Source organism: Lycorma delicatula, chromosome 10, assembly GCF_047948215.1.
Source record: "Lycorma delicatula isolate Av1 chromosome 10, ASM4794821v1, whole genome shotgun sequence".
Classification (NCBI taxonomy): Eukaryota; Metazoa; Arthropoda; class Insecta; order Hemiptera; family Fulgoridae; genus Lycorma; species Lycorma delicatula.
This window is the reverse complement of record NC_134464.1, coordinates 62396274-62412683: the sequence shown is the minus strand read 5'-3', so window position 1 is coordinate 62412683 and position 16410 is coordinate 62396274. Positions and strand designations below refer to the sequence as shown.

At 28.5% G+C, this 16410-nt stretch overlaps 1 protein-coding gene across 3 annotated transcripts in view; it reads right to left on the bottom strand.

Moving 5' to 3' along the window:
- Window positions 1-609: 609 nt before the first annotated feature.
- The window catches only part of LOC142331129 (potassium voltage-gated channel protein eag-like), a 754244-nt gene continuing 738443 nt past the window's right edge, over window positions 610-16410 (bottom strand). For all 3 annotated transcript variants that reach the window (XM_075376818.1, XM_075376819.1, XM_075376820.1), the window contains exons 11-13: window positions 10174-10426; window positions 6363-6559; window positions 610-1854 (exon numbers count right to left, since the gene is read on the bottom strand). In XM_075376818.1, coding sequence (XP_075232933.1) covers window positions 670-1854; window positions 6363-6559; window positions 10174-10426 — 1635 coding nt within the window. In that variant the 3' untranslated portion in view covers window positions 610-669. The remainder of the gene's footprint in view (window positions 1855-6362; window positions 6560-10173; window positions 10427-16410) is intronic.

Here is a 16410-nt window from a genome sequence, read left to right as displayed (position 1 = left end):
AATAATAATAAGGTTCAAAATCAACCAATAAACATTTTTTAAAACAAATCTTAAACCTTATTTTATGAATGTGGTTGTAAGGATATATTGTAGTTTAATTTATAAAAAAATGTTTAAGACAAATTATTTTAAAATAAAAAAAAGTTAAGCCACATTATTAGAACTAAGTTTTCAGTCATATTGGTTAAAAAAGTAAATTCATAAATTAGAATTTATAGTTATAAAAAGAATATAGTTTTATATTAAATTCACTACATAATAATAACAATAATTTAAATACCTTGTTTAATGTTTAAAACCCTAAAGCAATAATTAATTAAGCGCAAAATATATTTTATTAGATGCTACATTTACATTATCTATATTATAATTATAAATAAAAATTTTCGCTAAAGATTCTTAATTATATACTAATAATATATTACTTTAGAAAATAGGTGATTTAAAAAAAATAATAAATAAAAATCCAACTTAATTAAGTTAAGATTCTATATTATAAAAAAAAAATGATTTGTACCTTTGCATAAGAATTAGTCTAATTTTAGAAAATTTATTTATTATTATTCTTTTTAACAAAAAAAAGGAAAATCTCTATAACTTTTATGAATTCCATGTTATAATAATAACAATAAGTTAACACTAGAAGTAGAAATCTACCTAATACTACTGCTATAGAAATTCTTTGGGTCTTCTTGGATAAGGCCTCTTTGCTGTTTCATCGTCGATTCTCCCTGGAGCAGAATGGGAAGTAGGCGGTGGAGGAGGGGGTGGTGGAGGTGTTAACGGAAGAGGGACTTCAGGTTCAGGGTCTGATGTTCGAGCAATAGGCGCAGCAGGAGCTGCTGCTTTTGTACGAGATTTAGCTCGTCTTTTCCGAAGAATAATAGACCCAATTTCACCCCCAGACGACTGAGGACGGGATTTATTACTGCTTCCACCTTCTGCACCTGATTCTGGACCTTGTGATGCCGAAGAAGGTGATGCTGAACCTAACCTCGATAACACTTCAGTTAATAATTCTTCCATTCTAGAAACCTTTTGGTTTAACCTTTGTACCTCTAATTTAACATCTACTTTAAAATCCATAATGTTCGATATTATTTCTTTGTACTCCGCTGGAGTACCAGGTGGGGGAGGTCGATAAGCTGCTTCATTCAGCCGCTGATCACTACTTCTAATAATACCACTATCATAAGAGTCAAATTTCCTAAGATTAGTTGCTCTACTAGTCTTATCTTCTAGTTCAACTATTTCTTCTATTGTATCCTGTCTAGTCACTTGTGTAGGTGCCATACCACCAGCAGTCACTTTCTGTAATTTAGGAAACACTTTATTTCCAGAACCCCCACCCCCTGAAGAACCACCATTACCATTACCTGTTCCAGAAGACTTTGCCGGAGAGTCTCTGACTGATGCAGATCGTGATATTCCACCTGTAGTAGCACTGGCTGTCGTTTCACTGCTTGAATCCAAACTGCTACCCAGAATTCTACCCCATTTACTTGCACGGATCGTAGTCGGTCGAGCCACTTTACTCGGTGCTGTTGATGTAGTTACAGCCGATGATGTACTACCACTGTGATCATCTTTTTCAGCAACACTTGTTAATTTTGCAACATTTCTTTTATTATCAGAGCCTTCTACTGAATCACTACTTTTTTCACCTTTTTCAACATCCTGTGATGGACTTTGAGATTGTGATACTTGAGTCTGTAATGCTGCTCTATCACGACGAAATTTAGAAAATATTTTTCGCACTAAATGATCTTGATTTTGATCTAATTGTGGTTCATTTTTTCTTCTTTCTGCTAACTCCTTCTCTCTTCTTACATCAGCAACTTTACGAAATATCAGCTGAAAATAATGTAAAATAAAATTAGAATACAAATTATTTTTGTATTTAAAAATTAAACCACTAATTTAAAAAATTACAATATTTACATACTAAATTACATATTATTGTATTAAATGACATATTACAGAAGATTTTGAAAAATATCTAGGCTATGGATACATTAATGGAATTTTTGATTTAATAAACTCTGAGATGTGATTCATAATATTAGATACACTTCTCATATTGAATGTTCTAATTGTAGGAGTGCACAAAATTCTTAGGAAATAGTAATTATTTTTTTTAATGTTATTCAAGAAAAAATTTAGAAGTTTTATGTTTTATGAGAAATTTTTTGGGCTCAGTTGGATTGGATAAAAATTATTTTTCAGACAGACACTCTTTCTGTTATATATTGTAGGATAACACCAAGACAATTTTTTTTAATACAGTTTTGTAAACATCCTTGAAGGCATTACTTTTTATTATTCAGTTATTTTGTATTTCTTTTTTAATTATTATATATGGTAGGTAGCCAATGCTATCATTACTACACATGCGTACACTTACAAATTCACTCACAAAAATTTATTAAAGAATAAAGCTTTATTTATTAAAGCTGTTTTAGCTGTTTAAATAAATACATGTAAAATAAAATAAATGTTTAATTACCTTAAACTTAATAAACCTTAATAAATTTAATAAATCTTTATTAAAGTCAAATAATATACAAGGATTGTCTGAAAAGTTTTGAGCCTAATGTAGAAAGACATATTTTATCTGTCAAATATAATTTTATTCTTCAACAAAGTCTCCTTTCAAGTTGATACACTTTTTCCAGCAATGCTCTAATCTCTTTAACCCTTCCAAATAGTAGCTGGTGTCTTTCTCTGCAAAATAGGTGTTTATGTTTGCGATAACCTCCTCGTCCGATGAAAATCTCTTTCCTCCAAGCGAAACTTCAAGGTCAGAAAGCAAGAAAAAGTTGCTTAGAGCCAGATCTAGTGAATATGGTGAGTGGTCAACCAATTCAAAGTGCAATTCATGAATTTTAGCCATGGTGATCGCCAAAATGTGAGTAGGTGCAGTGTCCTGATGGAAAAGCACTTTCTTCTTCTTCAAATGAGGTCATTTTTTTTACAATTTCTGCCTTCAGCTTGTCAAGTAATGATGCGTAATACTGCCGTGTTATTGTTTTACCTTTTTGAAGATAATTGATAAACAAAATTCCATTACTATCACAAAAAAACAGTCGCCATTACCTTCCCGGCTGATGGAACAGTCTTCGCTTTTTTCAGAGCAGGTTTACCCTTTGCAGTCCACTGTTTTGACAGTTGTTTTGTTCCAGGAGTGTAATGGTGGATTCATGTTTCATCTATAATTATGAATCAATGCAAAAAATATGACTTGTTTTGCTTAACTGCTCCAGCAGGGCCTTGGAAATGTTCATTCAAATGCGGTTTTGATCTAAAGTGAGCAAACACGGCACCCAACGCATGGATAGCTTGTTCAGTTAATATATGACAAACACGTTCCTTCAATATGCCCATAGCCTCCGCTATCTCTCTAACCTTAATTTGTCCGTCATCCAGTACCCATTTGGTAAACTTTTTCAACCATATCGGTGGTGGTTGAAAGTTTTTGCCATCCCGAACGCTCATCATCAACCAAGCTGGTATGACCAAGTTTAAATTCAGCTGCCCGTCTTTTCATGGTGGCAAATGATAGGAGATAGAGTCCCCATAAACAGCATCCAATTCAGTTTTAATTTGCATAGGCGTATTACCTTTCAAATGAAAGTCTTTAATCATGGCACAATATTCAATTTTTTCCATTTCACAAAAACACTCACAAATACTTATTCAAACAATTATCAAACAACAATTGAGCGTACAAATTGGCTGAAATTTTAGTGAGTACCTTTCAACACATGCCCGAATACATTCCCTAACTTTTGTTGATGAGTGCTGCCATCTTCATGTTGAGGCTCAAAAATTTCAGACAGCCCTCGTATATGATAACAATAGCTTTAGATGAAATAAAAAATGTGTAATCTTCTCACTGTATTCATAAATAACTTTACTACAACATAATAAATAATACGTGTAATTACAGAAAATAAATTGTAAATTCATAATTTTCGGTTTTAATGTATAGGTGCCTCTCTATTTTTCCCCAGTTAAAAACCTGAATAAAAACTGTTTTATTTGCCAAATATATTTATGTATGTCTATTAATATATTTACTTCATTTACAATGTCATTTTAAGTGCGACTAATTTAGCTACTATCAGACACTAATCACTGTAATCTCACTTTCACAGATACTGTTTTCTTTCTTATGAATTTTCTCTTTTAATTGTTCAGTCTTGTAGCACTTCAGTCTTGTTCAGTCTTGATTACTATTCATTCAAACATGAAAATATGTGACTTACCTTGCAATCAAGAGGACAAAATGTGATTCTTTTAAAAAGATACTTTGTTGCTACTTAGGATGTCCTTATGTTTACTGATGGTGATTGCTGTATGTGATTGCAGTCACTTATATGATAGATAAAAGTTTGAATTCATGTCGGTAGAAATGCAAGATCCCCAGACACCTTAAATTTTTTCTTTATTAACAAAATTGCATTTAAATTGTTATTTGATAAAGAGTCCAGCTGTTGACTTACTATGTGATCATATTAGGTTATGAACTGGAATAAGTATTTACAAGAAATATGAGTTGAAATATTTTAATAACATTTTGAGTAATACTATACAATTTTAGTTTCCTAAAACTGATAAGTAATTATTTTTTGTAAATAAAAAAAATTTAGTCGCAGACTTTTTATGGCATAAAATTAAGTGACACCTAGATACTACATAAGATCCTTAAAAGCAAATAAACATGTTTATTTATTCAATTAAAAATTATTATTAACATATTTAAATACTTTTTGCTATGTTATTACTATTGTAACTTTTTCTTATTCAGATTAAAAATCTTAAATTGCGTAAAATGTCAAGAAATTATGCAATATGATTTTCAAAGTCCAACAAATTAAATGAAGGCTTATTTTTGTTCCAACAATTTAATTTTTTTATTATTCTCCTCCATATAGCTTTCATTCTGTTCTTTCTGTTACTGATGTCATAAGTAGAAAGACAAGAAATTATAATTATTGCTCAAGAATCCATCCTGAATTTATCAGTAAGTATGCAGTGCATAATTCTTTATTAATCAGCTAACGTGAACAGTAACACATTTAAATTTAAATTACATATATCCATCCGTCATTCTTCTCAGGTGTTTAGAGCACATGAAATCATCTATACATGGTAGTAATGGGAATAATGTTCTCTTTTAAACACCATGTGTGTGTGTTCATGCATGAGTAAGTATAAAGACCAAAGACGTTTATAAAAGTGATTTATAACAATTTAATTAAGTAACCAATCGATTTCCCAAATCAAGTCTGATATAGGCTGATTTATAAAAATCAAGGTATAATAGTTTGATATATTGTATAATGTTTGATATACAAAACGTAATACATAATACACAAAAATTATATACATAATTTGATAAAATTTTATACAAATTTTCAATAACAATAATAATAATAAGATTAAAACTGTCAACAAATGACAAAATTAGATTTCATCAAATAATATTCCACTAATCTCTTTTTGGATATTGTGCTTTCGTTTTTCATTCATAAATATTAGATATTATATTCTAGAAAAGTATTGAAGTTTTTCCATGATAAAGATTTCCGTACAACATTTCCTTGGGTAGGGCAGTATCAGGAAAAGCATATGATATTAAAAGGACCAAATTCCACCTAGATACAAAAAAAAATCCTGAAATTTCATTCATCATATTTGTCAGACAATAATGATGACAAGAGATAAATACAGTATTAAAAATTAAAATCATGACTACCAAAAGAATAATTGACAAACACTGCTCTTTAATATAGGTTAATTACTAATATAGGATAATTAAAGAGCATTTAGGTAACAATTTTGTATATAGTATAATTTTTTCTAATTTTTTTAATGTATTTAAACATACATATACATATATTTTCAGCCTATGAATTCCCAGTATGTAAGGAATCCAATGCGTGGTCATACATCTAAATCAGTTCAGTCGTTGAGCTGCTATGGTGGAACATACATATATAGACCCTAAATACATTACACTCCTTTTTGGGCAGTCGTGTAAAAATACTAATTTTTGATGAAAAAAATTGCCACAAATCCATAAGATTTCCATGAGCTATAGAACATAAATTTCCACTGGATATCACAAAATGAAATGGGTATTACTCAGAATTACACATCCTACTACTGTAACTGCAAAACACCAGTACAGCTTAGGAATTTCATAAAACGTGTATTTCCCACCTAATCTAAATTAAACAAATACATATTATTACTTAAACTGAATTAAACAAGCAGATTTTCATTTTGAAATAATATCTTAGATCTAAGAAAAGTACAGATTACAATTTTTTTGTATGGATAATTTATTTACTTACTCTATGTCTTAAGTTATAGGTAAGAACAAGATTTCTAGCAAATGAATTTGCAAATGCTTGGTAAAAATCAAGCACTTCAAGGAGCTTATCACGTTTAATAGTATGAAGATCACAGTATGTTAATGCTCTAACATTTGCAGCAGACTGGCCAATTGCATTATCCTTCCAAAAGGAGTCGCCAAATACATCTCCCTTACCTAATGAAATCACATAAAAATTTATAGTCATAAAGTAATAAAGTTGTAAATGTTATAATTAAAATGAATTACAAATTAAAATACAATAACATAATAATTTTTAAGTTTAAAGAAAGCTAATTATGTTATTAATAACAATAATAATAAAAATAATAATATGATACATAATCCTGGCGATTTCTAAAGATCTTAAAATTTAACTCTTCCTTTTAGGTACTATGACAATTCAAACACAGTGGGAATTCTACAGTGTCATCGTCTAGTAGGCCTAGCCAGAGTTACTAAGCAGGTTTACAAAACAGTTACAGGATTTATTTTTTAGTAGCTATTTGCAAAGTTATTTCTTTTGTTTATATAATAATACTATATGTATTGTTCCTCATATTTGATTTACAGAATAACATTATACCTCTTCTCTGTATATATTTAAACATGATGTGAACAGAATTGCACTGTGCACAATTGTTACATTAAATCCCTCCTTGATAAGATTCAAAATTACTATTCTTACTTTTCATATAATTACTTATTTCTTACTGTTACTTATCTTATAAAAATAACAAATATTGTTCAAAAGAAAAATAAAGAAAGAGGAATTGTATCGAAAGAAAAAGAAACATTTTGTCCTATAATAATCTGTTAAAACAAGTAGGAAGTTATATAAAAAAAATAAAAATAAAAAAACAAAACTAATAATTCAATTCAGTACTAAGTTTACTCTGTCTTAGGATATTTTATTGTAAAATGCAGTTACAAAACACCTCAAATGGCATTTTGCACTCTTAGATATAAATAATAATTATAATTGTTTTTTAAAAAAATATTATTATCTTTTAAATTATTAATTTATATCTGATTTTATGTTACGGTCTGTGCAAGATGGTAAAAGACACAAATCTACCCTGATGAGTAGATCATTCTTTTTCACCACTTATCTTTTTACCATTTATTGTTTCTAATCACTTCTGATTCACCACTTCTTAACCATTATTGTTTCTAATCCTATTTGATGCAGATCTGATATTACAGCATTATCAATGCTGAAGATGCCAGGATCTGAAGAGTCAGCATGTACTGATCCTGGTATCTGGTAGGAGGGCTGGTTGTGAAATTAAGACTTCAATGCTTTGTTTCCTGTTTAGTAATAAACAAGAACCCTAATGGGTGAAGAGTGCCTGTTAGATATAACCAGGTTTCCTAAATCCCCTCAATAATCCACAGTCTACTAAAGGTTGAAAATTATTTTCAACTTGTTATAGCCTATCTAGAAAAAAATAATAGAGAACGTTTCATGTTGTATTAATAAAATGTTTTTAAAAGAAGTAATATTAATCCGATTTTTATCAATTTTAGACATACAGGATGATATTATTTTCTACAACAAGAAGATTTTATAAATATCACAAAATTTATTGACTCGCTAAGCTTGAAAAACTTTAAAATTTATAAATCCATTAAATTTGACAACATATTATTAAATTAACTAGCCCAAGAAATATATTATTTAATCACATGCTGAAAGGGTACTTTAGTATTAGGTAAGGAAGTCCCAGAAATAAGTACAGTGTGTAAAGAAGTACTGTATAAAACTTACTATCTACCAACATTCAAATATGCAGTGAAAGCAGAAGAGCTGAAGAGGCAAGAAAGAAATTAAAGGTAAGAGAAGAGGGAAACTAGAAGAACTGAAAAAGAAACTTTGAACCATCTTCTAATACGAAACCTAATATCATTTCCTGGGACTCCAATAAAAAGTCTGTGAGTTTTGAAGGAACGAATATCATTGTTTGACATCTATAAAATACAAATCATAACATATTTACTAAATTAAGAATTCTAATATAACCATAGATTTAATTTTACAATAATGCAATCTTTGCTATGTCAGTTATTTAAAAAGAAAAAATATCCACCTTTATCAAAATAGATTAAAGAACTATTTTCATGTAACTCAGCATAATATTTCAGCATGCTTTATTTTTATTTATTTTATCTTTCATATTTGCTTTATTATCATTATTTTATAAATTTATTATTTTTGTATTAATATGAACTTTAACATTTCTATTATTCATATAGCATATTTCTGATATATTATTTTGAGATACTGTTTGGTCAAGGTTTAACTACAGTTTCCCTTGATCTTTCTAAGTAAATGTTTGGGCAATTCTATTTTTTATCCGTGTAGGAGCAAATCTATGATTATCTATAATTATGTACTAATCTGAATGAAATATTCATTTCTTTAACACAGATTGTTAAGCTACCTATGATAATTTTTAGGGAATAGAGTAACAATGATAGGAAAGGGAAGCCCATAAAGAGGTGATATAATGCTACAACAGAGGCAATTGGAAGAAAAGGTTGTGAAATGAAGAAAATCATAGAAGGAGGATGATTTTGGAAAAGGATAAGTTGTGATAGCATCAACTTAAACTTCCTGACTCAAAGAAGCCAGGAAAATAAGAAATGTAGAAGTAAGTAAACTAAAGAAGTTTCTTAAACCATTTCATGAGATCCAGCATAAATCTTTTGCAGTACTACTGATGAAGGAGCTGCAGAGTAGTTCAGATTCTTAATACAAAGATTAAAAAAAAATGTTCTACTTAAACTAGTACAATAACACAAACAAACAAGATATATAATCTATACATATAACAATTCAGACAGGTTCTGAATCAACCAAAAAGATTTTTATTTCCTTATTTTTTAAACAGTAATTTCTAAGGAAGCAATATTTTTTTATGTTATTTGATAATTATAATGCACCACTTTGTCAATCTTAATAATTCAAAATATTTTGCTGGAGACCAGAATAAAAATCCTTAAAATATTACGTCAAGCATGATGTAGTATCAGGCGGGCTGGTTTATTAGTTAACTTGCCGTAAATCAATTGTTTAACAGCTGATTTTCAAAGTTGAATGTTCTGAGGTTCAAATCCTAGTAAAGGTTAGTTGCTTTTATACAGGCTGGAATATTAGACAATGAATACTGGTGTACTTTGGTGGTTGGGATTCAATTAACCACACATCTCAGGAATGGTCTACTTGAGTCTGTACAAGACTATATCTCATTTACATGTCATATATATCATCCTCGTCTCATTGGGCTGTGAAGGGATTGCTTATTGTTCACTAGTTGAACAGATTGCAGTGTACACATTAGGAAAAATGATGTAATGCTGACAAAATCAGCTTCTCTTCAATTAAACTTGGGTCTGATTTCTGATCATTTTTTATTATACAATCTTATCATGCTAAAAAGCATAACAATAAATTACTCCAGTAAGAATCTTTCCTGTGCCATTAAGTCAGTCCAAGAGTAAACGATACTTAATTAATTAATTGGGTATGAAAATTAAGTGGATCTTCTTAAAAAAGAAAAACCCACATTCTGTTGTCAAGATAATAAATAACCAATCACAGAAGAGATCATCATGATTTCTAAAGAAACTACTCCTACATTTTCTGTGAGATACTTGCCTTTTTTTCAATTTGCATATTCTCTATCATAAAAAAAAAGAAGCAACAGTAATTTTATGTTGAATTATACACTGATGTGAAATACAGACCTTATAATGCCTGAAAGTTAATTATCATAGTCTTTATTTACCTAATATTGCGACAACTTCATCATCTTGAATTACTTCCAAAGAACCAGTAACAATAAAACATAATGAGTCAATTGATTCACCAGTGTGATAAAGTAAATCTCCAGGTGCAGAATGACTCATTGTAAAATGCATTGCAAGAGCTCGTAAGCAGCCATCACTTGCAAGTCTGAAAGCTGGATGCTCATTGAACACTTTACGGTTTAGGTGTACACAAATATCTGCTTTCATATCTTTTGGGCAATAATTTAAAACCTGAAATTAAAATAATATATGAAATTAATATATATTATTATATTTTCTATCATAATAAAAATATTTTTCATTTGCATACAAGTATTTTTTTTAATGTAAAATAATCTGTTTTATTCTTTTAAAATTAAATAAATTAAAATAAAAAATGAAATACTAATAAAGCAAATCTACAGCTTTATTGATTAAAGAAAAACTGTTTGAATATATTCTGGTAATAATTAATGATTAATCTAAAATAATAATAATATGCATACTAATAAAAAAATAATAAAATCAAAAAGAGCTATGTTAGTGCAAAACCTAAGTAATTTTAATGTTTTCAAAAAATATTAATACTACTAATAATAAAAACATATTTTTAGAATGATATTAAGATTTGATTCTTCTGATTAAAAGTAATTAAAAATAGTAACAAAGGTCATAGGTGTATTATTTTCAACAAACTAACAGTTCATTATTGAATTCAGCATGTATGTATGTTTATGAACACTTTTTGGTTTGGATTTTGACTTTTATTCATTAATAGAGTTGAACATTGTTTTATAAAAATTTTTCCTTTACTTTTTATACCCATTTACCAGCTTTTTTGGGACTTATTGGGTAGGATTTTCAACCAGACATCTTTCTTGATACCAACTTAGAGAGTGTGAAGTTTGGAAATCTATAGCATGTGGAAAATGCTATGTCTGATCATGATTCAAACATGTAATGTGTGGATTAAAGATGGAAGTATATTCATTTCTACTTCATTACAGAGATTGGTACTGTTATAATGTTGTAATAAAATGGCAATTATTATGGTAAAAGGAAAAATAAGTAGAAAGAAATTTAGGAAAATGATAAATAATTCAAGTAGTACCACATGTATCAATACTTTTTGGTGAAATAATATTTCAATTGGAACACTGAGTATATTATACAAGTCGCTCTTCAATATCTGGAGAATAGCATCTTGCAGAATACACTGAAGGGTTCAATGCAAGCTTGATAATTAGTAATAAGTTACTCCCAGCCTAAAGATATTCCCAGATATGCAGTGAAATTTTGAGCAGAGCGGGACCACTACCTGGAAGTGCGTGAAAACACTCCTTTGATTGGTTTTTTGACTCATTTTGATTTTCTTTTGGATTATTTTGTCCCTCTGCAGATAGGTCCAACCCTTTTTCATGATTCTCAATCTCATTACCTTCAATACTTTTTTTCACAAAGCCACTGAGCTGGACATGAATGGATATCTTAATTATATGTTTTTATTTTCAAGATGCTATTCTCATGTTACGAAACCCTTGGGTTTAAAGAGGTACAACTATACTCCCCAATCTAGGACTCTATTTTATCCTAACATATGCATTTAAAAAAAGAGTCTTGGAAAAAAGTGTCATAATTTCAGTGTCAATTTCAATTTGTTATCTCCTGAACAACTCTGAGTTTCTTTGTAAATCATTCTTTCGCTCCTTCAATTTCTCACTTCCTATTTGGATTATCTGTAATCCTGACTAGAAAATGTAAGAATTATGTAAGGTATTATGAAAGCTAGCTTTCCCAACTGGTTGTAACTGTACAAATTGGGAGAAACTGCTGCACCTTTAATGATGGTTAATGAGCTGGCAATTTTATTTATAGAATTATCTAGGAATTCAATCTCTTATTCAGAATTACAAAAAAAGGCAGCAAACAAATAGCTGAGGTAGCTACTGGGTAAATCACCAAACTTCCTATCTTTCATATCATTATATCAAACTGATAACTGTTATAGAGAAATGAGTGAGAAATGTAAGAATGATACAAAATAATAAAATAATGCAATAAAGTGTAAAAGTGTAATGAGAAAAAATAAGAACCATTCAAAATTTGTGTGTCAGTGCATCTATATTTGAAGATACCAGCAGTGATTGAATCTAAGAAGTCAGAACAGGCTTGTTACTTATTAATGGGTGGAGAAACAAAATAGAGTAGTAGAACAAAAGGAAAGATATTTGGAAAAGGAAAAAGGGGAAAGTGGAAGAAGTAATGGGGAAGAAAAGCAAGGAGATGAAAGAAAAAAGATGAGAAGCAGAGAGAGAAAGAGTGAAATGATTAATAAGAGAAAAAGACAAAACGAAGGGGAAAAAAGAGGAAAAGAGGGTTAAAAAAGAATAATTTCTTGGATTTTTTAATTTATATCATATAAGAAGAGATGCTAATTGGTAACTCAGTACTCATACTATTTTTTTAAAAAATGAATGGAATAGGTAATTTTCAATATGACAATAATATTAATACATAAAATTACTGCTTGAAAATAAAATAAACACATGTTACTAAAATATTATATTTTCTTTGAATAAGAATGAAATTTTGCCAAAACATTCATGTAAAAAATTTAATGTTCAATATAATATATAGGTAAAGTTAATAATAGATAAAGTTAATAAACAAAATGGTTTATATAAATAACAATGTATAAACATTAATAAAATTGTTAACTTTAATAAAAGCATGCAGTTGTAATTTTTTAAACTAATATGATTTTAAATGTGCAGTTTTAATTATTTTGTTTAAAAAGCAAAGGTGTATGAAGGCAATTGCTTTGGGAAAAATAAGGATGACAAATCTAAAAACTACTACGATTTTAGCTAAAATAATCATTTAGGTAAAAATATTACTTTGTAAATTATTAATACTAAATAAAATTTTTGTTTTAATAAAAATAATTTCAAATTTTTTTCTTTAAATCTAGTACAGTAAAAATTATAAACATCACTGATTCTCAAACAATGTGGCTGATAGTCCAAAAAAAAAGAAAAAAACAATTTTGTTGTGGGTAGATAAGACTATGAAAATTTTCATTGTTTATTTGTCTTTCGGACATTTGAAAATTTTTATATCTGAGGAAATATCTAGTTTTCACTTTTTTTGGGAATACAGCAAGCAAATCTAAAAAATAAAATGAAAACTTTTTATACTAAATAAATGCTTAATTACATAATTAATATGCTTAATTACATATGTTCATTATATGATGTTAATTTATAAAATAATGAAACTTCAAGACAAAAAATTAAACCTGCATTACACTTGAACATTTTATTATGGATTTTCCCTAAACAATTAATTTATTTTTTTAATCATCACTGGATAAAAAAAAAGTTTTATTTTATAAATACTAACAATCATTCACAATAATTTGCATCACTTCATGAAAACTGAGATTTTTAACATATTAATCTGTTGATATAATTTCAGTTTCTTTACTGTACTATTAATTAAATTATGATTAATAAGTCATCAGATTAATTAATAAGTAAATCCAATTATGAGAAATATTCTTACAGAAACTAGAAATATCATCAGCTGTTTATTACAATACCTGCATAATATTTTGTTGAATAAAATTATTACTTATCCTTCCATTAAATTAAAACTATCAAAACCTGATAAAACTTAAAAATAAATAACATTTTGTTCAAAAAACATTGTAAAGCATGACATTTTTTAAAAGTATGAAAATGTGTTCTAGAGATTTTTATTCAGTTTCTTCATTAGATGTATTGTGTGAGATATTGATAACGCCTATTGCTAGGTTGTTTGAAACTGTTTGAAGGAGTCTAAAAAACATCTACTAAAAAATTAACTGTTTTGTTTGTTGATGTTTTTGTCACATTTAGGGTTTTTTAAATTATATAAAATTCAAATTTTTCAAAGTTTCTTTTTTAATATTATACATAAAATTTTCATGTTGTAGTCAGCAGATTATGTTTACTGTGTCTAAAAGTGAATCACTGAATATCTGTTTATTTAATTAGATGATTCATTAAATAAACTCAATAGTTGTGCGTGGGAATGTAATATGAACTTCTTTTAACATATGAAAAATACCAAGCATAATCACAATTCAAACCCAGAACCTTCTGAAAACACTAACAGACTGCCACTGAGATCTTGCTGCTTCTGTTTTTGGGCACAATATTTTAATTTTGTCTTTGAATTACTAGTCAGATATTTATTCAGTTTAGCAAATACGATAATAATTGCTGCCTTCAATGTAATTCAATCCTGTAAGGTTAATCTTTACAGAAACTATGTGGTTTCTGCATACAGAGTCTCCACTGCCATGTAGAATTAATTTGAAATTGTGTTTAAAAGTTTAGATTTTTTTACTGCACTTCTCTGCATACAACAATATGAATAAATGAAAAAAAAAATCTATCAAGAGATTCTGTATGTATTAAGAATTAAATAAAAATTGACAATGTAAAATTTCTGCAAAAATAATTCTCATAGTTGAGTAGGTTTATTAATTGTTAATTGAGTAATTTATTGAAATTAATTGTGAGACTTAGTTTATTTCTTTTCTATTCTCCTTTTCATCTTCTTATCAATTACTGGACTGGGCAGTGAATCATAGATCCTCATTTTATTCCTTTATCACTCCCCAAGTATTTTCTGTTTTATTTTTACTTCCCCATCCCTTCCTGCACCATTATTCCATAAGACAACTAACTCTTCGTCTCTTCCTATATGCCTCCAATTCAGTTTTCAAAAATGTCCTTTCTTCCCTACTCTCTTTGTGTCTAAATAATCCTAATCTTTTTCTTTCTATCCTATCAACACATTTTCTATATTTATTAGAGCCCTAATTTCTATAATCCTCATACGATCCCTCTTTACCTCTCTGATGTGTAGTCCAGTCAAATTTAATTTCCGTACCTTGTAGCATAAATAAATTTTATTTATAAAAATAAAATATATTCATAAATTTTCCTTCTCTTCTTTTGAAGCCTATGCTCCATTTGTCAGATTTGGTATGAAGTACATCTTTGAAAGCCTTCTTTACATTTCCTTATTTCACATAAGTCATTGTCCTTTTATTACTCATCAAAGTTTGGCAAGTATAAACACATACATGTGCAGTAGTTTTACTTGAAATTTCTGAAGTAATGTGGACACTGTTAACAATACAGTGGGTAATACTGCAACAGGACAATATAGGCAGGAAAAAGCCAGTTGTCAACCCAGCAACCTATCTTACCCAACAAACTTTCTAAACTTTGATGAGTAATATATGCTTATAGAAATTGCACTCTGTGTACCCTACAGAAATTTTGCACTCTGTGTATTTTATGTTTCTCTTATCTTCCTGCCTTCCTGTGATCTTCCTAGCTTGATATCAAACTTTTATTTTTACTTGATAATTTTCATTTTTTTTTATTACTAGTGGTCTTGTTTTTTCTTTTACTTACTTTCACATGCATTTTTTCAATTATTTACTTCATGCAACAAGCATTATCTGAACTTAATTGTCACTTTCATCACTCACATGTTGCAATATTATATTAATGATTATTGTATAATAATAATATTTGTAATAATTAATAATAATATATATTATTATTTTCACATGTGGCAATATCATCAGCAAATAGTTACACTTTCCTTCCTTCCTCTTCCTCAAGTCTTGTCTTCATTTCTTTATAAATTTTGTTCTTCTCAATTATAAACAAGAGTATGTATTTATCAGAAACTAGTTATAACATTGAAAATCCCAATTTCATTTGTAAATAGTTCTTTCAGTTATCTTGCATTATCTTGGCCATGAAAATTATTGCCCACTAATTTTTTGGTCATGTTTATTAAAAGCTTTCTGTTTGTTCAGAGATACTGTCATAAATTTTAATTATTTTCCATCAGCATTCTTGTAACAAAAACCATGCTAATCGAGCGTATATATCCTCAAAAACCACACTTTTGTTCCATAGATTGTTATGTTCTTCTACTATTTCTCTGATTCTGTTTTACGATTTTCTCTAATACTTTTGATGCTTGCAAAATACATCTTACATCTCTAATTATCACAGTTTCTCCATCACATTTTTTAATATAATTGGTGCAATGATATTATTTTATCACTTTTCCAAATGCATTTTTTTCTTTCCTTTCAGTTTTCAGTACTCTGCTTAACAAATCCACCCTTATTTGTTCGACAGCACAAATTATTTCCAATT